The sequence below is a fragment of the Kwoniella dendrophila genome, chromosome 1 (assembly GCF_036810415.1).
Source record: "Kwoniella dendrophila CBS 6074 chromosome 1, complete sequence".
Taxonomy (NCBI): Eukaryota; Fungi; Basidiomycota; class Tremellomycetes; order Tremellales; family Cryptococcaceae; genus Kwoniella; species Kwoniella dendrophila.
In genome coordinates this window covers 3,610,554-3,631,623 of record NC_089476.1, presented here as the reverse complement: position 1 = coordinate 3,631,623, position 21,070 = coordinate 3,610,554, and the positions used below count along the sequence as shown (strand labels likewise).

Below are 21,070 nucleotides of genomic sequence, written 5' to 3'. Positions count from 1 at the left end.
TAGCTCGATAATCTGATGATTCACATAATCCTTGTTTGTGCAAAAGTATCAGACACGTTCTAGCTGAATCTTACGGTACTCGACGTAGATGGTAGACAATGTAGACAATGTTTGATGTGAATAATAGATATAGAGACAAAGTATTTTGGCGCTATGTTATTGTTGTTCGGGTTATTTACGTAAAATCTCACCCTCTCGGACTCTACATCCTATTTCGGGGTTACCCTGCTATAACAAAAAGCATCTTGCTTAGAAATGCTTATCGCATCGTTAATCATGCATTACAACTTCCTCTTTAGATCTGTATAACCAGTATACACAATAATTCTATAAACTAACTATAAGGAGGTAAACCACCTTCTGTACCAGTTCTCTCATATCCTGGTGGAGCATCACCTGGGTGATTACCTGCGTTATCTACTATGCCTACAGCATCATCAATCGCATGCCTACTTGGTCTTCTAGCTCCATGCCCAATTCTTCCACTTGGATCTGCTGATGTCGGATTGGTAGAACTTCTGATATGTGAGGTGGCTACTCCACCTACGGCATTAGCAGCTTGACTAGCATCAAATGAGGGTGGATCGTGAGCCATTGGCGATATTGGTGGTGGTGGTAAATGTTGAGAGTGTGATGGAGGTGATATATACGGCGCATGAGCAGGTGGTGGTGGAGAATTGGGTACAATAGCATGATGTTGTTGTTGAGGCGAATGCGTATGTGAATGTGCATGGAAATCGGGTAAAGCAGGTAAAGAGGGTTCATCAATTCCAGGAGGAAGATCATCCTATTTTAATTCGAAGACATTGCAGACTTTAGCTTCACGTTATTCAAGAAAAGAATCACTTTATCTACAAATCACTTACAAGTGAATCAACTACTCTTGTTCCTTCACCTAAACCTAGATGTTCCATCAATTCCAAACCTTGCATACTGACACCGTCACCTTCCAATCCTAATCTAGCTACCATACCATCAACCAATCCTGCATTACTGTCATCACCTTCTTGAGGTGGATCCATTGCACCTCCTGCGCCAAAAGAAGCGGCCATTGATGGTGGGGCAACTGAGAAAGTCTCGTATCCGTCGTACTAAGCATTATGCAAAACTGATTAGCACGATATCTCGTTGTGCGAGATGGAAGCTGATCACAGTAAGAGCAAGAGATCAGTATGGCTGGACTCACCTCAACCCAAGTACCTAATTCGCCACGTAGACTACCTCTTCTACCTACCCAATTATTTCTATCGAATGCAGGACCGATATCAGAATGATTCTCTTCACTTGATGAATGATTTGCATTTTCTATAACTTCATCTTCATCTGGAATATCAATTTGATCATCCCTATCGAAATTTACAGGTACCAATCTTTCTGATTCTATAGGTTTTTCTAAAATTGGAATTTCACCTGTTCTAGCTTGTTCTTCAGATTCCAAGAAACTTGGCAATTCAGATGAACTTGATGATGGTACATTCAAAACACCATGTTGTACATGCGCATTACTATTCCTTGTTGATGACGATGAAGGTCCAGCTTGATTATCATCGTTCTCAAAGAAGGGTGGAGGTAAATCTGACGAAGAACCACCAGTATTATCATTATCTGGAAATCTGAATGTCCCTGTTGAGCCAACGACATCTTTACCCTTTTGTCTATATGCTTCTTTCTTATATTCTTCCTCGGACCACGATGCACCGGAACCTTGTCTTTCGACGTTATGACTACTTGACGCTTGGCCATTGACAGGCATTCCGTGTATATTACTTTCCATAGTAGAGCTCTGTAAGCTATGAGTGGAGGGTTGAGCCCATTTTTTAGGCCTTATAGTTATAGATTTAATCAAATTCCAATCTTTACTTGCTGAAATATCACCAAAACCAATAATAACTTTTATAAAGAATTGAATTGAATGATATTTTGTCGAACAAGTAATTTCACCCCAAGTTTGTTCAGCAATTATACCTAATTGCGCTGTAGGTATAGTGAATAAAACCCTTAACGGTGGATATTTTTTACCTGATCCCGGATATCTCAATGATTTACCTGTAGCATGTAACAATGTTATATGTTCTCTTGATCCGTCATGATTATCATTACTAACAGATGTGTTCATAGCCATTGACGTTGAAGGAGAAGGAGAAGATGATGATGAAGGTTGTGATGATGTAATGGAATTAGAATGGATGATAACTTTTCTATATAACTCAACTCTAACTCTTCTTAATGGTCTTAAAGTTTCAATTGGGTTAGTCTGTTTAGCTAAATCAACTACACCGGTTCTCTTTTTCTCTCTTTCTATAGGTCTAATTTCTACACCTAATCTAAGTAAATCACCTAATCTAGGTCTATCTTTATCAATCAATAATCTAGCTAATACACCATCTTTTTCTAATTTTTCTTCCACTTCTTCCAATTGTTCATCATTGAATGAAGATGAAACGATCTGTTGTGGTGTACCTTCTATTCTTATTTCTTCCTGTACAATTTGACCATCAGGTAGTTCCAACTTAGTAGAAAGTGTATAACGGATTTCACCTTTCTCGTATGCTGTTAGGTTTAAAGTACCAGGTAATGATTTCTCCGTAACATCATCTGACGATACAGGTAAGGGGATCATGAATCTGTGAACAGTTGGGAATGGCGTGGCATCTGGAGAGGGTGATGTCGAGGTCGATACTTCTGATATAGGTTGTGGTGGATATAATGTCTGTATAGGGGATTCTTGTAAGATGATAGTTGGATGTTGAGGCAGATGATTTGTTAGAGATAAATTGATAGATCTTCATAAACGAGTAAGTCAGATCATGTTAAATTTCGAAATTGCAAAGACATTTGAAAGAGGCAAACAAGCTTGCAGACTATACTTACAGACTTTTAACTATATCAATCCTGTTTCCTCTACCTTGACCTAAACCTTTGACGTAAATTTCACCTTGAACGGATTTACCCCAAAAGAAACTTGCTGAATCAGGTAAAGGTGTTATAAGAATTTGAGGTTGTGAAGGGACATAATCAGGTGGTGGTAATTCAGAAGAAGATGGAGGCGGTGTTGGTTGTGGTTGTAACTTGTCCATAATGAATATGTATCGATATTCTAAACTAAATTCAGATAATAATGTCAAACAGAAATATCTGTAAGCAAATAGATATGAAAGGAGACCAGATATGTATTTCCAGTAAGGCGTTGATAAGAGCAGCGAGCTAGAGAGAAGAGAGAAGATGCAAGATGATTGAAGTTGAAGTTGATGTCAAGGCGATGAAAGGAAGTCGTTTTTTCTGTTTCTGTTTCAAGACAACAACGAATTTTTGGTGAGATTGTTTAGTCAACAAATATATCTTTTGACGTACTGTATGACGTGGTTGATTTTTACCGTAATACACCGATTTTACCTTCCTATCTTTCCTATCTTCGATGCAGTAAGAGCAAGTTGTTGGCTAGCTTGTTGATCATCTTCATTCTGGCAGAATTTGTATGTAGAGGTTTATATGTGATGATATAACAGGGAAAAGGTAGTTTGAAGAATATCAATATGAACAATACAAATTGAACATGCTGTAAATACGAATGATAGGATGATAGGATTATGGACAGTACACCGGCTACCGTAATTTAATGACCGAAGGCGGAAAAACTAATCAAGTTAACGCAGTAAAACATCTGCATTTTTACTGATAATCTTCTCACAATGCATAAAGGTCAATTGCTTAGAGGATAGTTTTCGAGTGTCGTTTTCACCTCAAGCACCTGGAGCGAAAGGACTACATGCATATCAAGGAAGACAGAGATGAATGTCACCTATACCCGTCTACTGTTTTACCGTTGAAATCTGACTGTAAATACCCGTGTCAACATCTTCCAATCAATTAAAGAATGACAGATTAGTTTTGTAGCAAGAACTGCTCAATCAAGCCATGAGTTATCGAAATAGAATTGTAATGATCGATTGACCAGAATGTGGCCCACTAAAAACTTTGTCGGGCAAAGTAGGTTAGAGCGTTAGTCATTTTGTTGATTTCCGGCTTCATCAGTTAAATGTCTTGTCTGTAGGTGCACTTCTTCCAACATTATGTAATCTTATGATAGCCTTGAAAATGAGCATTCAATAACTCAGTATCGTCCATTTAGCCATAAGAATGAAAAGCCGGATTGAAGTGGTAGCTACACTACAAAAAGTCTCAAGAGGGTTTCGTTTACGCTTCTTTATACTTGTTATAATGCATTTCTACGGTTGTTTTGTGTTGTCATATGATTGATTCAACTATTCATAATTCCTTCATGTCCTCCATCCTAATGTATGTCGTTACGCATTGAAACGAGCAACCTATTGCTTCTCTTTAGCTGATGGACCGACTCGGAGCTGCATATAGAAATTTGATTGTCAGCTTTCTCTGTGTATCGAACAGATATTTTAAGGGATGAGATCGAGAGATCAAAAAGCGAAAGACTGAGCTTGCGCTGTCTATCATTTCTTCCGATATCGCATAGCCTGGGAGGGATTTTTTATAGGGGAGAAACTCACACCATCGAGGTAGACTACGAAGATGAGGATATATCACGTCAGCAATCGCTTCATTTCAAGCTGTACTGTCAACCACTTCACTTACAATGTCGACCAACAGCAAATCCGGCACCTACACAAGCGGCACCAACTACGAAAGCCATTGGATAGAGTTCGACAGGGATATCTATAAGGATTCAGCGTAGCCATTAGTGAACGTTCTCGAGGGTCGACAGTACAGAATGTGCTTGTATAGCATATGATATGGCCTTTTGCAGCTCTTGTGGGTTCAGCTCACCTTTAAGACCAAATCGGAAGATCTATTTAGCAGGGGATGTAGTCAGCTCCACAGTCACTTCCGATACGCTTTATAATGACCACTACTCCATAGCTGCAGAACATGATGAGAATACACCACTTACAAGTTTTGATTTACCACCTCTTTGTTCTTGTGTGTTCCATCTTCTACCTGCGATACCTAAACCAGTTGTAGAAGTGATTGAACCTCTTGGAATTGAAGTTCTGAGTATAGGACCTCGAAGGGCAGTTGAAGTTTGTCTGAGAGCAACGGTGGATGGGAACATTGTGATGATATGTGTCTATTTGATACAAAAATATGTTATATATAAAAAGCTACAATTGGATTCAGTATGATTGTTATCGTTATGAGTATGATAGAGAAGTAAAGACGCAAGAGAAAGGATGTTGAGTTGATTGGGATATATAAAGTAGCTAAGGAATGGGAATGAGCTAATTGTTGATTGGTCTCTAATTGCAGTTGATTATATTTCCCATGGTAGCGTGAAATGTAATATAAGTAATATAAAGTAATCAAGTGACGTCAATCTCAAATCTAACCTTAAATCAATCATCGGTCAAATCCACCCTAATGATAATCTGATATTAGGCGGGGCCAACATGAAGAAGGGGGATACCTTGTTACCTACACTCGTACAGTACGCCTGAAAATAGGCGTGCGAGCACTGATATCCCCATGAATACCGGTTTTACCGCATAGCCGTCGAGTGTTGACGCAACGCGAATGTCAGAAGCTTCCAAGAAGAATCCAATCCATCAAAACGTGTATAGTATTATAGTTGACATTCACATCAGCTTTGACTCTACTCATCTCTTTCACTTATATTGCTTCTGTTTTGTTCATTACTTACAATACAATACACTTTCAACACCAGATCAAAATGTCTATTCAAGCTCAATTCGACAAAGCTGTAGCTATCGTGCAAGGTCTTCCAAAAGACGGACCTGTACAACCTTCTCAAGACGACAAACTTGCAGTGAGTACTTGTTCTGATCTCTTTGCTTTCTGCATACTTGAATATTACAGGCATGTAGAGTAGTACAAGACAGTCCGATACATGATCTCCTCACTTTTTGTCTTACTATGCTGTATAATGTGCTAATTTGGCTCCGATCACAGTTCTATGGTGCTTACAAACAAGCTAACGAAGGTGATGCTCAAGGATCCGGTCCTGGTAAGTTGACCCTCTCACATGAAGTTAACCCTATATTCTCATCGTAAAACTCAACCTTGATGTCTGGCTGCTTTCATGGACAATGGATATATCATTACACTCGTGCTGATATATCTTTGATCCATATTAGGTATGTTCGACTTTGTCGGTAAAGCCAAATTCAAGGCATGGAAAGCTCTTGAAGGTACAAGTCAAGAAGATGCCAAAAAGAAATACGTTGAATTATTAAAAGCTGTGAGTCGGCTTTCCTTATTGATGGCTTGTCATATATAAACAGCGATAGAAAAATCCTGTCAAACCTTTTGACACCGGTTTGAGTACTGATTCTATTCGTTTGAAACAGATCCTCCAAAAACAAGACGACGAAGAATCCACAAAATACATCGCTGAACTCGAGGGTAAGTCCAAAAATTCATACGCAACCTATCATCATACTGTATTCGACTTTTTCATGGTTTCCGTAAACGTTTTACTCGCGAAGTGTACTTTCAAGCTGATGACTGTGTATTACGACTTATCAGCTGCCGCTTAAATATGACGATAAACTATATCAAGGGAATTATTATTTTGTTGGGAAATGACTACAGGCTATAAGGTACTGGAATTTGGTAGATAGAAGACTATGCAGTTCAATCGAGCTTAATTAAGCCTTGTGCAGTGATTGAAGATATTCCTTGTTCAACCATTCTAAGATATGTCATGCGCTGTAGCAGCCGAAATTACACGAATGACTGGCATCTTTCTGTTGAGAATTCGTTTATGAAGTTCCTTCTGGAGTTAGTAGAATATGTAGTTGTAAAGTAAGGAAACTGCACTTGCCACAGGTCAACATCGCTTTATCCCTCCACCTGCAGCTTCTTAAAGCTACTTATGTGCGTGTGCGTGTGTGGGTGTGTGGGTGTGTGCAGAACGACACCATTTTCATGATCCGTTCCAACATTCCTTTCAACCTGTTTATGAGCAGAATACAACGCTTAGACACGTTTGATGGTCATGATGACATATATGATATGCACGCCATCACAACGGAGCGATGAAATCACATTAAGGATGTTGGTGAACGTTCCAATCTCCTGTTACATACATTCATATAAGGTATAAGATATTGTAGAACATGTGTTTACTTCTCCCTCTTCTCCACGATCGATTTCGCATAATCCGTCATATTCAACAATGCTTGATCCTAAGCAATTTACTATTCGAATTGCATCAGAAGAACAATCTTTAGAACATGCTAAAGCATGTTATGAAGTTGTACCTTGGAGAAATGGATTAACATGGGAAGTGAGTTTGATTATCTAATCATCAGTAACGTTATCATATTACATATTTCGCTCGAGGTATCAAGATCAAATTATGCTCCTCACATCTATTACCGATTGATTCGATCGTGAGAATATATGTTTTCCTCTTTACTGAAGTTTAATTCATTAAACTGTGGAAATAGCAATTCTTACAATTCTGTATAAGAGAAGGAGAAAATGCTGAATGGTTCAAAAATCATGCTGCTTTAACTTGGTAAGTGTATTTCAAAAAATCTCATCGAAATTTGAACTTCCTGTAATATCCACATCAACATATATTCGAGTCGAGTAAATTATATGCTCGAAAATGCACTTAATAAGCTGAATGCTGATATCTTGTCGCTTGTATTCGAAATCAGGGTGTTAGTGAGAAAAGATGATTATGATGGAGAAGTATATTCTGTTTTACAAACGTAAGTTTACGAATCTCATTCTCGTTCTTATAGTCTAATCTAAGAGGGAATTGATTTCTCATCATTCATTTATTTTGGATGAAATTCTTAGCGATCGAAAGCAATGTTTCATCAAGACCAAGTCATCTGGAAATGGACAACAAGAAGAAAAAATTGAGAATGGTTGGTGGTACAATATCACAGCTGTTGTCACTCCTGTCAAACACAGAGGTGAGTCGAATAGAAATATAACTCTTACGGCAATTTGATCTATATTCTTAGATGACTGATGATTGCTTCTTGATATTTCTCTACTGAATTCCAGGTCAAGGATATGCAACACATCTAATTCGATTACTTCATTATATGTTAACTTCACCTTCATCACCTGGTGGTACTGTTAATAACGATATACCATCATTTCCAAAAGAAGAATGGGGATCAGCACCACCAAGTGTACCTGAAGAAATAATTGAGTTCATACCAAAACCAATTACAAGTGTATTATGGTCAGATGTACCTATAGAATTTTATGGTGATTGTAAATTTGGTTTAAATGGTAAAGGTTTTGAGTACGATAAGAAATTAAATTCAAGATTGGTTTGGGATTTAAATGTTGATCAGAAAGATGATGATAACGACGATCAAAAGGGTGAATGGGAATTGATTTATGAAGAAACATTATCAGAAATCCAGGAGATCTTAGTCAAATCAGTCAAACAAAAAGTCTTGAAAGCAGATAACTCAAATAAAACAATATGGTCCCATGATCCATCTACACCAGGATCATTAACTTATATAAGTAAAAAAGCAAGTTATATTGAACCTAAACCTGAATGGATTATCAAATATGGGAAACCTTTACCTATTGGTTTAAGATTACGTTCTCAAGATGATCAAGAAGATACAATAATCATAATTGCATTAAACAATTTTTTAGTTGAAAAAAGATTATTAATTACATATATTCATAATCTAAAATCAAATCAAGTCGAATCTTTACTATCTGCTTTGGAAAAATTGATTATAGATGTAGGTGCACCATGGACACAAGGTGAAATTTGGGGATTCAATCTTGAGAAAGATGATTGGGTTAAAGAATTCAATAAGAATGCGAATAGAAATGTTAAAATTGATAATAGATATGGAATTAGACAGCATGTTTTAGGTATATGTAATTATAAACAAGGACAAAATGTCGATGTGGAAATGTTAGATAATCAAATGTGGAATTGGGTTTAGGATTGAAAATAGAGTAAATACATTTTTCAAAACAGATAAATTTTGTTTAACTCTTTTGATATGGAGACAAATGAGAAAACAATGTTAGAAGATATAGATAGACACTTCAAATAGATGATGATAGACAATCTGTATAACAAAACGAAATAGGTTAAGGTTGAATAACTGAATATATAAAATACTGAGAGCTGACAACATTAGACAATGTTGTGTGGACAATTAGATATGAACAAGTAAAAATAGGAAAGATTACGCGCATTACTCATGAAGCTAGAAAAATGGACAAGATAATAATACAAGACGAAGAAATCAAATGATAAGGAAATAACAACCAACCTTGAAGAAAAATTGTCAAATTTGTAATGGGTACATCTTCTATCTTCGTTTTTTGTTCTGAAATCAAGAATTGTAATTGTCATTCTTGCATGTATAGGAATTTTTTTTGAATCAGTCTTGGAAATGGTTTAACGAGTCTTGGTGTCTAATTACACAAGTACTGTAGATAGACAAGTTCCTAAAAGAGTACTAGCATTGCCTTGTCCATCGTATAGCTCAACGCATAAAACTTAGTACAATTTAGTTAACCATGCAATGAACGAATGCAAAATCTTGCTTTTATGATGAGATGAGATCAGGACTGAACTATTGGTCATAACAACCTCGAAGATCTGATTATTGCCAGAAACTATTTGGTCGTGCACGCTTACTTCCTTTTTCTTTAAATCCTCAGTTCCTAGAATGAATATACATGCAACAATAACCCAACCTCTCTACTTGAATATGGGAAAAAAAAATCTCTAATTTTCAAATCAATCTAATGTTCTGCATGTGCTTGTTCGAATTTGATACCGCTAAAATCGGCAATTGATATTCAAAGGATATCAGTTATTCGTCGTGATGTAAACGATATACAGTGTAAATTACCGAGTCAATGAAAAAGGAGAAAAGCACTTACCAGTATCCACATGCTTTTGGTCCTGTTTTTGGTATAAAACGAAAAATTTATAGCAAGTTTCAAGTTAGCTGATAAACCCTCCAAGCTCGTAGGTTTAGTTAAAAGGAGGAACAGAGAAAGAGAAATAAAACTTCTTCCTTTATAGAAGTGATATTGACATAACAGTTCTAGTATGGATTCAGATATTGAGAGTGATGTAAACATTTGCGAGTGTACTAACCTGGTTTATCGAGATTGATGAATCTGTATATTCAGAAAAAGAAAAAATCATACATTGTCGTCAGTTGAACATTTTACTCATACATTCAAACTTATACAATGGTTCAGTTAATCTTGTTAATTTAGTAGACTTACACTTTAGGATGACCAAGTGGACCTAAACCTATTTCATGGCAGAATTAGAATGACATATAATCAGCACATGCTATTCTCTCTTTAACTTTCCCATATCAGAAAGTCCACACAAATCATCATCACTTCTCACTTCAATTCCGCATCCCATTTTACGATACATTTAGATGGATATTGCTGAGAGTTGACCCTTATTTTTTCGTCTCGTGAATTTTGACCTTTAAACCTCATATATCCTGCCTATTCTTCCCTCATCAGATTCACTACTGTCTTTTATCATATGATGTATTAAGTTTTCGTTGACCATTCCCAGCCCTCCATGCAAATATCATAATTCCTCTGAGAACATAATGTCTAACCCAATAACTCCTCTCGTTGACATGACATATCATTCCTCTTCCCTCTCATATGAAAGTAAAGACCCTAGCGATGTCCTATTCGAAAGGATATAATCAAAACTTACCTCCATCACAAGTAGCTCTTCTAGCATTAACTAATCTAACTGGATCTTTTTGTACCATACCCATTGCTGAAGGTGCATTAGGTTGAAATTCTAAAGCTGTTTGTTCAAATCTCTGATTATCATATGCATGTGGTTTTGGATTTTGACCTGTTGACCATGTTGTAGGTATATTAGGTGATTGTTGTAAATTTGGTGTAGTTGATGATGTAGGTTGTTTTGATGTAACTGGATCAGATGGTTTTGGTATTCCACCTGCACCTATAGCATATCCACGATTATTACTTATTATTGATCGTTTGAAAAAAGACGAAGTTCTTGGTAGTGATGTTCTGATTATTGACATTGTTATTAATGATTATTCCCTCTCTTTATTGTCAGTAAGTGAGTTCAATTGAGAAATCGTATAACTATGATAACTATATATCTATCTATCTATCTAATCTGCTTCATCATCAATATCATCAACATCTCCAAATGCAATAACAGCAATTACACTGGTCAATCATAAATATCTATGCGTTAACTATTAGGAGAACGGAATCAAATTTCGGCAATTTCAATACATCGTGGCAATGTGGCGTAAGCTGATGTGAGAATAATCCTAATATTCCCCAACTGTAGCAAGCAGGAAATAATCTTATCGCCTTCTCGTTAGCAGCTAGTTGAGAGAAGTGCTGAGTTCGTATGGTCTCTGCTCGAAGCGGAACGCTTTTGATTGAGAAAATGACAATGCCTCCTATGCGACAACAAATACTCATAGCTTTACAAGAACACGAACGATAAGGGGAATATGGCAAACGGCGAAATTACGGGCTAGTCGTATCTGTCTTCAGTATGAGTAACCTACAGCGAAGGCAAATCAGCAACATACATTTTCAGGTTGTTATCCCTTGTTCAGTCAATTATGGAGAACTACCGAAAAGAAGGCGCTCACGGGAAAAACTTCTCTTAGATGAGGTCAGGAGTTGTCTGTAAAAGGAAGAGAGGATTACTGGAGTTCGGCTCAGAACTTACTGTAGAAATAAACAGCACTCGTATAAGTACTGAGGATGAGAAAGTCTTCTTTATCTATCTTCCGCTGCGCTAGGTGAAATGAAGGAAGAGGCATCCATATTCCCATGGATGTAACGATTCAGGTCGGAAGATGAAGCTTACTTGTTTTGAAATCCTTTCATCGCTCAAAATTCTATTCTTCCAATCCTTTTGGTCTTGTGGAAACAGAATTTGCATCACTTGGAAAGTATGTTGTCATTTTCACATGATCTGTGGGAATGTTTTTTTTTGGAACGACAACGGATGAATTTCGTCTGAATGGTCTCAAATTACATTTCAAGTGATCAACACGTCAATGCAAGTCTTATCGTAGGTCCTGCCCTTATCAATATGAAAGGATTGATTTAGGCGAGTTTTGCAAAATGCAGTCATGACAAGAAAGTAAAGTGAGTAACCTGCTCCTCGAATTTCGTTTTGAAAAACTATATAAGGAGCCAAAATTTGAATGCAAAAACAGTGTTATCGACATCGAATTTAAACAAAAGATACCGATATATAGATACGAATTCTTGCTCCACAGGTGAAATTATATTACTCTATATTTCTCGTGCACTGCATTCAATACAGTAATAAAGATGCAATTAATCATATAGTATTACACACCGAGAATGTCATCTTCCAGAGAACCCTCAAGTACGAAAAATTTCATTAAATATCCAATCTTTAAAGAATGTTCAGCTGGTCAATCTATATCAAGTGAACAAGGTTCAACAAATAAAAAGTGTTTTTTAAAACCTTTTAATACTTTGGATGATTATGAAGAATACGAAAAAGGTGGTTCAGAGTATACGTCATCTTTTAATCCTTCATTTAAATTACCTTGTACCATTAATGGTGAAACTGAATTAGTTGAAGTCTGTTCAAATCCAAAACATATCAGACATATCGTTGGTAATGATATTTTGAAAAGACATTTGAATGATGAACCAGAAGATACCAATTCGTTAAATTCATTTATGACTGATTTGATTTCATCAGAAGGTTTTCAATGGCCTATTCCAGAACCTACTACACCTACAATGATTATTCCTGAAATGAATAAACAAACTAAACAAAATTTGTTGAACTCAAAAGTTTTATTAAAATCTTTTGGTAGAGATTTAGAAAAAACTTCAGTTGTTTTCATTGAAAATAATTTGAAAAGATCAGATTTGATCGTATCTGAGAAACAAAGATATTCTGAAGCTGTTCTTGATTGGGCTATGAATCAATCTATAGTAAGTATTCACCTTTTTTTTTACACCTCTTCTCTTCACAAAAAGAAAAACATTCATATGTTGTTAGATAGAAGAATAGAAATTTATTGATGTCACTTCTATCCTATTTTCGATTTAGCCCGAATCGATTAGAAGTCAAGTCGAATTATTCCAACCAGAGTTGACTGATGAGTTCAGAAATTTGGAAGAAAATTATAGAGATGAATCGATGTGGAAAAGAGGTGTAATTTACAGATTAAAAGGTAAAGGTACGGAATATACTAATACTTGGCTTACACCAAAACAAGCACATGAATTGATAAAGGACAAAACTGTTGCTAAAGCTGTAAGATCTACTGATTATAAAGAAACAAAAGGATTATTGGAATCTGGAACTTCAAGTAATACAGATGAGGAGATTCAAGATACCGATGAAGAAGATGAAGAAGGACCTATCGGTACTTTAAGTAGAGTTACCACTTTTTCTTATACGGGAGAAGAAGATTAACGGAGTTGGGTGTAATTGTAATTAACCCAATAGTTGATGTATGATGTATGAGGTCAATATGGTATATATCAGCTCAGATGAAATGGTAGTATAGGTAATTGTTAGTTGTTCATGTTCGGAATATAACGAAGGAGATCCCTTTTCCCCAGGTAAATTGTTGTTTTGCTCGATAAGGATGTGTATAGCTCCATGGTCAACTATGATGTCAAAGGTCTATTTGCAAACATATCGTCCAATTCTGCAATAATATCAAACGTCATGTCAGTATTCCTGCACGAATTGAATGCGATTTATCAAACAATGAAAGAGGTCCGGTAGCGAGGAAGTTGGACTTACCTTTGTCTAAATCCTCTTTCCTACTTTCTCCCCGACGTCCCCCTCTTCCGCGTCCACCGCCATTCCGACGTTGTCTATTACCAGATTGATAATCCATTTCAACATCTTCATCCATTATATCTCCAGTACCATCTTCACCAGCTTGTCTCCTCTTTGCTATATTTTCCAATTCTTTATCTAAATCTTCTTCTGTCCTTTTCCCACTTCGATTCCTCTCATTACCACCTCGATCATTTCTTGAATAAGGATCTCTTCTTTCTCTATTTATCCTCTTTGCAAAATCTCTACCTTCTCCACTACTACCATCTCTACTTTTAAAGCTGAAAAGTTCATTATCTCTTTCATCATTATTTACTGAATCTAAATTTCTTTTATTAGTTGATCTTTCTTTTCCTGCTGATCTACCATGTCTTTTATACCATTCAGATTGTTTAGCTTGTTTTCTTAAATCTGAATCTGATTCTATACCATATCTTAAAGCTATTCTTGAATGTGGATTTACACCTTCAGCTAATTTAAAACCACCTCCTCCTTCTTCTGTATTTTGTTGAGCAGAAACTAAAGGTTCTAAATCAAATACACCAGATTTACCACCAAATGTACCTCTACCTTTACGTTTAATTCCACCTTCTTCTAATTTAGAATTTGATGATTCACCTAATAATTCTTGACCTTCTAATGATGGTACAGGTTCAGGTTTAGCTAAAGGTAATAAAGATATAGGTACAGAATGTGCTGCTCTTTCTAATAATGGATCATCACCTTCTGCAGGATCAAATCCAGCTTTTGATAATACGGTTAATCCCAATAATGCTGCTGCTGCTGTAGGGAATATTAAATGTAATGTTGTATCATTGAGCCATTCGATACCTATATTTGTTATTTGAAATAAGTTATCCTCCTAAATAAATTATTCATTTTATGGTATTTTAACTTACCCATCACTCCAGCACCTAAGCCTGATGTCCATGAAAACACCTTACTTGTAGATAAATGCTGTATCAAGTCGGACCTAACGTATAAAGCGTTAGGTTTTATAGGTGAGGGAGCAGACGCTGATATTGCCTCTATATTTGTTCGGAATTAGTTCCAGTACAACGATCTTCGTCATTAGGTGAATGAGACACACCTAGCCAACTGGTAGGATCCTGTTTATCTAATCTTTGCGCCAAAGCTGCTATACGCTAAACAACGGAAACGTTAGTTTGATGTTAATGAAAAGAGCTGAAATCGATTACGAGAAGTCAAACTAACAGGATCTTTACGTATTTTCTCTTGACCATCTACATGAAGTATGGCTGGACTTTCTTCCATCAAGTATACTTTACCCCTCGACATTCTACCCATCAGACTCTGCACATGTTCAGGTATAGCAGGTTTATAATCATCTAAAGGTCTATCTAAAGCTGGATTCTCTTCTTCCTCTATCTCTATAGTCGTGGAAACTTGACGTGATGGTGATGGTGGGGGTGTTGCATCGTAAGGTAGAGACATTTTCAGTGGTTCTCAGGTGTGAACAGGATGTGTTAGGTGGAGTATAGACAAAGGAAAGATAGATTACGTTTTTATGGAGTACTAAATGATATTTTTGTTTTTAACTTTGCAAGATCCGAACAAAGGGGGAAAGTAATATCTTATGTTTACCGATAGTCGTAAAGTGAGGCTGATACACCGATTACTTCAGGTAACGTGGTCTCTTGCTGATATTTGTAACATCATACATCAACTGACCGTCGGCCGTAAACTGTATAGTATAATAAGCTCCAACGATGAAATGATAAAAGATAACGCATATATATCTGTTGTCATCGCTATGATTCATGATCCATGATCCATGCTATTGTCATTACAACCAGGACATCACTATAACTTATTCATTTGGTGATACATAAGTTATTGATGTTGTTGACTTCATACTCCTCCCGTCTAACAAACAGAATCGACAGTATTCAACCAATAACAGCTATTAAACATCGTTAAAAGTTACTTCAGGGTCACGGATATACTCCTTTACAATCAATTCCTTTCTTTAGTGAGTATCGAATGTTTCCTTTCCATCCATTGTCAACAGTACTGAATTACCCGTACTGATAATTACAACTGATAACCATTCCGTAGACAGCTAAATCCTACATATCTACCTATATATACGAGATCAATCGAACAACCGCCATGTCATTTTTCCGAAGAAAGAAGGATGAACCATTGATTCCACCTGTTGCACCACCTGCAGCAGCAACACAACAGAAAGCAGATCCATACGCACAAGCACAATCTTCAAACAACAGATACGGTGGTGCAGGTGGTGGAGATCCTTATGCTAGATCTAAACAATCTGGAGGTGGTGATCCTTATGCTCAGTCTTCTGGAGGTGGTGCCGGTGCAGGTGGAAACCCATATGCAAAAGCAACAGATCATAATGACGCAGCAAGAAATGAATTGTTCTCAGGTTTTGCAGCACCAGAAAAACCAAAACCTGAAAGACAATATGGATATGAAGGTAGAGAAATGGAAGAAGATTTCGATGAAGATGAAGAAGTCGAAGGTATAAAACAAGAAATGAGAGGTATTAAGCAAGAAAGTTTAGCTAGTACAAGGTTAGTGGTTGCCTTCATTCTGCAGGAAAACCTAGTCTACAAGACAAATTAGCATGTTTTGAGTATGACGAATGCTAATATGCAATAACGATTCCAGAAACGCTCTTCGACTAGCTAGAGAAGCTGAAGAAAATGCTAGGGGTACAATTGCAAAACTTGCTGATCAATCTGGTAAGCTTGTAATAATACAATTGATTCAGTGCCCAAACTGATTCCGCTATCTTATCTTAGAACGAATTGCCAATTCTGAAAGATATCTTGATATGGCTAAAGCTAATAACCAGAGAGCTGAAGACAAAGCTGAAGAATTGAAGAAATTGAATAGAAGTATCTTCAGACCTGCCGTCACTTGGAATAAAGTAAGCTGCAAGTTTCCCGATGTGACTATATCAACCAGCTGATTAATCAATATTCGAAAATTCTGTAGGACGCTAAGAGACAAGCAGAAGAAGACAAAATTAACGAAAGACATGCTATGGAAAGGCATGATCGTGCAAAAGCATTAAATGATGTAACAGATACAAGAAGAAGATTAGGTAATGCAGCTAATCCTTCACCTTATGGATCTAGTGATAATAGAATACCATTACCTGGTGAACAAAAAGCTAAAAAAGATGCAAGATCAAGGTATCAATTTGATGCAACTGCATCAGATGATGAATTAGAAGATGAATTAGATGATAATTTAAATGAAACTTATGAAGTTACAAAAAGATTAAAGAATTTAGCTACTGCAATGGGTGATGAAGTTACAGGTCAAAATCAAAGATTAACTAGAGTAACAGATAAAACTGAGAATCTTGAATTTGCTGTAATGAAGAATACAGAGAGATTAAAGAGAATTAGATAAATTAAAAGAAAAAACCTCGACGTCCAACTTGAATCCTATTTTCATCTTTAATTATACCCAACCTTCCATGTCATGATTATTATCATCGAGAATTCATGAAATAGGGTGATTTGACTCCGGATAATCTGTTCACACAGTTAGTTAGATTAGGTCTCAGCAATTAGCGGATATATATGGATTAGACTCTCAAAGAATATTCAAGCGTCATAACACTTGAGAATGATGTCGATGAGGTGCTCGACTGGAATTGGATAATAATGTATTCTTTGAATTCGAAACTGCTCTGGAAATGTATATAATCGAGTTCATTGTACTTGTATATGCAGGATGTTTGATATCTTATCAAGTATGGCTTGACACGCTCTCATGATCATTTTGCTTCTTGATGCCCTTGTCTCAACGAATAGTTGAGTTGACACCAATCTTTGTTTTTGATATTGTCGAAGTGATCTATTTAGAGGTATACAGCTGCAGGTAATAGGAGCCAGTCTCACCATATGACGCAACTAAACGCACTATATACACCTCGGTAATCATCGGAATCATAACTCCGGTCATTGTGTCATGTCAAGATACTCTTTATCATTCTGCATTTATATATCATTTATTTAACATTTCGAAAAGTAGTGCTCAGTGGATATTCATACATCCCTTCATCTAAACATCCTTTCGACAAACACATCATATTTCGAATCAAAAGTATATAGCAAAATGGTATCATTGGAAAAAGTATCCTCAAACAGAGTATCTGCAGGATTTTTAACAAAATATAAATTTCCATCAAAATCTTTAAATGGATTAACGACTTCATTCAACGTATTTATTCCAGATTCAGCTAAGAGCAATAAAGTACCAGTATTATTCTATTTAGCAGGATTAACATGTACAGAAGATACTGCAGCACAGAAAGGTGGTTTATTTAATGAAGCTGGTAAACAATCTATAGCTTTAGTATTTCCAGATACTTCACCTAGAGGTGCAAATGTTCAAGGTGAAGATGATGATTGGCAATTAGGTACTGGTAAGCTTCATTGATCCTCTTTAAGTCTTCTCCATGATTATATATAGCACGGGAAGAAAAAGGACGTACTTGTCATTAGTAAATAGATAAGAAAGGCTCAAATGAAAGGAGTAACTTGAGAGTTCGATAAGCTAATTTTACCCGACATATCTAGGTGCCGGTTTCTACCTTACTGCAACTTCTGAAAAATGGAAAGCATATAACATGTACGATTTGATCGTTAAAGAACTCCCAGAAGTACTTAAAGAAGCAAATCTCGGTTTAGTGCGTTCCATGTTTTCCTTGATCCTTCATTTCATTGACCAACATATTCGATCGTGGATCGTGAGTAACCCCGACTAATGATATCTTTCACTTAAACAGGACTTCTCAAGGTGGTCAATTACTGGTCACTCAATGGGAGGTAAGTTATACTATGATTCAAGTCGAATCTTGTAGCGAAACTTACTTGAAATATTCCACACTCCTTCAGGTCACGGTGCTTTGTCTATCTACCTTAAAAATCCAGGATTTTTCAAATCTGCTTCTGCTTTCGCTCCAGTATGGTGAGTAAAATAATACAATGATAAAGGGACAATCCTTGATCGTGGAAGTTCATCGTTGATTGAATTCTTCATACCATGAATAGTAATCCATCGAGAACACCATGGGGTATAAACGCATTCACAAATTATCTCAATGTACCTGCACCTTCATCAGAAAACGCTCAACCACCTAAAGAATGGTTAGAATATGATTCATCATATTTATTGAAAAATTATTCAGGAGATGTAAATATTTTGATTGATGTTGGTAAAGGTGATGATTTCTATAAAAAAGGTCAATTAGAACCTAAAGCTATAAGTGATCAGAATAAAAAAGGTGTAGAAGTTAGATTACATGATGATTTTGATCATTCCTACTATTTCGTGAGTTTAAACCAGTCAAATATGTCATGATTTCTTGTTCTTCTTCCGATATTAGAATTACTCGTCATTCTTTGTCCTATATATACCATTTTCTTCTTCAATTAGTGGTTAGACCATTGTTGTTGAATACTAGTTGTATGATTTATCGCTGACCGACTGCTCCTGCTGAATAGATCTCAACATTCTCTCCTGAACACGTTGCTTTCCATGCTAAACATCTTAACGCTTGAATCCCAGAAAATGGTAAATCTGGTAAAAATCCAGTAATTACCAAAAGTAAACTCTAAAATACAGATGTAAAACCGTAACACGGACCAGGACAACGAAGATAGGTGGTAGAATGCATATTCATACCTCTATATTCTGTCTCATATCACCACATGATTTTGCATGCACAGATATGTTGTCAAGAGTTCACATATTGAGGGTGTGTTCATATTGTATTTCAGAACAGCTTGCAAATCCTCCACCGTTTTACGGCCGTTTTGAGACTGAATTATAGTGAATATAATTTGCCACCCGGTTAGTAACGTCAAGTTACGCGTCTTGGCTTTGTTGTTGTCAAGCAATATGACGATATGAGTATGATGGTGTTACTTTTGACGTTTGGACAAAATTCGATCTGTGTTCTGTAGGAAAATGAGATAACAGAACTTTGCAGTCAGGTCATAGATTCATAGACATAGAAGTATAAAGGGTATTCCGGAGATTCTATTTCATCAGTATAAGAAGAAGTATTGAATTTCGCAGCAATGAGCGTGAATAATCCATCAAATCTGAATTTAAATCTGAAATTATTGTTAATAGGGAATTCAAGTGTTGGTAAGTTGTTTCTTCATCATTAACATTAACCATTCTACGTTAGGGTTTATCAACTGATATTTTAACGTAACGTTTGTGAAAAAAAAGGTAAATCATCTTTATTACTTAGATTTACAGATGATGAATTTTTATCAGATGAAGAAACAGCTGCAACTATAGGTGTGGATTTTAAAGCGAAATCAATTGAAATTGATGGTAAGAAATATAAATTATCTGTTTGGGTACGTTTAAAAAGATCCAAGTTGAAAAGCAATATCAGATGTGATTTAATAAGAGTGACTGATTGATAAATTAATTTTATATATGTTGGAATATCGTAGGATACAGCAGGACAAGAAAGATTTAGAACTTTGACTTCAAGTTATTATAGAGGTGCACAAGGTGTTGTTCTAGGTGAGTATTATGGGGTATTTCCTTGCGATAAGGGATTCAAACCCTATTTTACTCATGAAGTAAACTGACTATATTCGATATCATGTAATGTTTATTAATCACATTTATAGTATACGACGTTTCATCAAGACAAACATTTGATGAATTATTAAAATGGTTTAAAGAAATTGATACTTATTGTGGTGAAAGTGTAGTTAAAATGATTGTAGGAAATAAAATCGATAAAGAATTCTCAAGACAAGTCAGTACGGATGAAGGTAAAACTTTTGCTCTACGTATGGGTGCTTTGTTCATAGGTGCGTTATCAGAATACTGATTATATAGTATACTATACTATTCTGTTTGATCATAATACAAACATCGTAAAGCTAATATATTAATATCATAGAATGCTCAGCAAAAACTAAATTAGGTGTACCTGAAGCTTTCGAGGATTTAGTCAGAAGAGTAAGCTTCATCTCTATTCTTGTATTGTCAATTCTATATGAACAAAAGACGATGCTCCCGGACGCTTCAATCACTGACCGACTCTCTACGTTGAATTTATGAGTAGATTCTCGCAACTCCCTCATTATGGTCGAAATCGCCTTCTACACATGTTCGCTTGACTGAACCTGTTCAACTCGAAGAGGAAAGCTGGACAAGTAGTGGATGTAGCTGTTAAATCGCTTGTTATAACTCATT

General features: G+C 36.2%; 10 protein-coding genes across 10 annotated transcripts; 6 read left to right on the top strand and 4 right to left on the bottom strand.

Annotated features, from left to right (window-relative positions):
* Positions 1-334: 334 nt before the first annotated feature.
* L201_001299 (uncharacterized protein) lies at positions 335-3,077 on the bottom strand (the record flags this gene model as incomplete). Its single annotated transcript, XM_066217088.1, has 5 exons — positions 335-787; positions 867-1,091; positions 1,187-2,075; positions 2,127-2,783; positions 2,872-3,077. The coding sequence occupies 5 exons, from the start codon at positions 3,075-3,077 to the stop codon at positions 335-337; spliced, it is 2,430 nt and encodes an 809-aa protein (XP_066073185.1).
* A 1,248-nt stretch (positions 3,078-4,325) lies between these two features.
* Positions 4,326-5,086, bottom strand: L201_001298 (uncharacterized protein; the record flags this gene model as incomplete). The annotated part of the gene is made up of 5 exons (XM_066217087.1): positions 4,326-4,361; positions 4,524-4,537; positions 4,609-4,689; positions 4,801-4,822; positions 4,925-5,086. 5 exons carry the CDS (start codon positions 5,084-5,086, stop codon positions 4,326-4,328), a joined length of 315 nt encoding a protein of 104 aa, XP_066073184.1.
* A 615-nt stretch (positions 5,087-5,701) lies between these two features.
* L201_001297 (uncharacterized protein) lies at positions 5,702-6,527 on the top strand (the record flags this gene model as incomplete). Its single annotated transcript, XM_066217086.1, has 5 exons — positions 5,702-5,797; positions 5,941-5,995; positions 6,126-6,229; positions 6,339-6,393; positions 6,517-6,527. The coding sequence occupies 5 exons, from the start codon at positions 5,702-5,704 to the stop codon at positions 6,525-6,527; spliced, it is 321 nt and encodes a 106-aa protein (XP_066073183.1).
* A 641-nt stretch (positions 6,528-7,168) lies between these two features.
* L201_001296 (uncharacterized protein) lies at positions 7,169-8,933 on the top strand (the record flags this gene model as incomplete). Its single annotated transcript, XM_066217085.1, has 5 exons — positions 7,169-7,279; positions 7,443-7,513; positions 7,659-7,712; positions 7,804-7,922; positions 8,017-8,933. 5 exons carry the CDS (start codon positions 7,169-7,171, stop codon positions 8,931-8,933), a joined length of 1,272 nt encoding a protein of 423 aa, XP_066073182.1.
* Positions 8,934-9,747: 814 nt separating this feature from the next.
* On the bottom strand, positions 9,748-11,045 carry L201_001295 (uncharacterized protein; the record flags this gene model as incomplete). Its single annotated transcript, XM_066217084.1, has 5 exons — positions 9,748-9,784; positions 9,889-9,910; positions 10,109-10,131; positions 10,243-10,270; positions 10,703-11,045. 5 exons carry the CDS (start codon positions 11,043-11,045, stop codon positions 9,748-9,750), a joined length of 453 nt encoding a protein of 150 aa, XP_066073181.1.
* A 1,318-nt stretch (positions 11,046-12,363) lies between these two features.
* Positions 12,364-13,459, top strand: L201_001294 (uncharacterized protein; the record flags this gene model as incomplete). The annotated part of the gene is made up of 2 exons (XM_066217083.1): positions 12,364-12,972; positions 13,091-13,459. 2 exons carry the CDS (start codon positions 12,364-12,366, stop codon positions 13,457-13,459), a joined length of 978 nt encoding a protein of 325 aa, XP_066073180.1.
* Positions 13,460-13,656: 197 nt separating this feature from the next.
* Positions 13,657-15,289, bottom strand: L201_001293 (uncharacterized protein; the record flags this gene model as incomplete). Its single annotated transcript, XM_066217082.1, has 5 exons — positions 13,657-13,697; positions 13,796-14,665; positions 14,734-14,862; positions 14,925-14,979; positions 15,050-15,289. The coding sequence occupies 5 exons, from the start codon at positions 15,287-15,289 to the stop codon at positions 13,657-13,659; spliced, it is 1,335 nt and encodes a 444-aa protein (XP_066073179.1).
* A 678-nt stretch (positions 15,290-15,967) lies between these two features.
* Positions 15,968-17,242, top strand: L201_001292 (uncharacterized protein; the record flags this gene model as incomplete). The annotated part of the gene is made up of 5 exons (XM_066217081.1): positions 15,968-16,139; positions 16,182-16,392; positions 16,490-16,563; positions 16,624-16,751; positions 16,820-17,242. The coding sequence occupies 5 exons, from the start codon at positions 15,968-15,970 to the stop codon at positions 17,240-17,242; spliced, it is 1,008 nt and encodes a 335-aa protein (XP_066073178.1).
* Positions 17,243-17,953: 711 nt separating this feature from the next.
* On the top strand, positions 17,954-19,401 carry L201_001291 (S-formylglutathione hydrolase; the record flags this gene model as incomplete). Its single annotated transcript, XM_066217080.1, has 6 exons — positions 17,954-18,263; positions 18,418-18,527; positions 18,627-18,666; positions 18,736-18,808; positions 18,892-19,171; positions 19,345-19,401. 6 exons carry the CDS (start codon positions 17,954-17,956, stop codon positions 19,399-19,401), a joined length of 870 nt encoding a protein of 289 aa, XP_066073177.1.
* A 522-nt stretch (positions 19,402-19,923) lies between these two features.
* Positions 19,924-21,050, top strand: L201_001290 (uncharacterized protein; the record flags this gene model as incomplete). The annotated part of the gene is made up of 6 exons (XM_066217079.1): positions 19,924-19,993; positions 20,081-20,214; positions 20,314-20,386; positions 20,497-20,682; positions 20,775-20,833; positions 20,940-21,050. The coding sequence occupies 6 exons, from the start codon at positions 19,924-19,926 to the stop codon at positions 21,048-21,050; spliced, it is 633 nt and encodes a 210-aa protein (XP_066073176.1).
* Between the last annotated feature and the right edge of the window lie 20 nt (positions 21,051-21,070).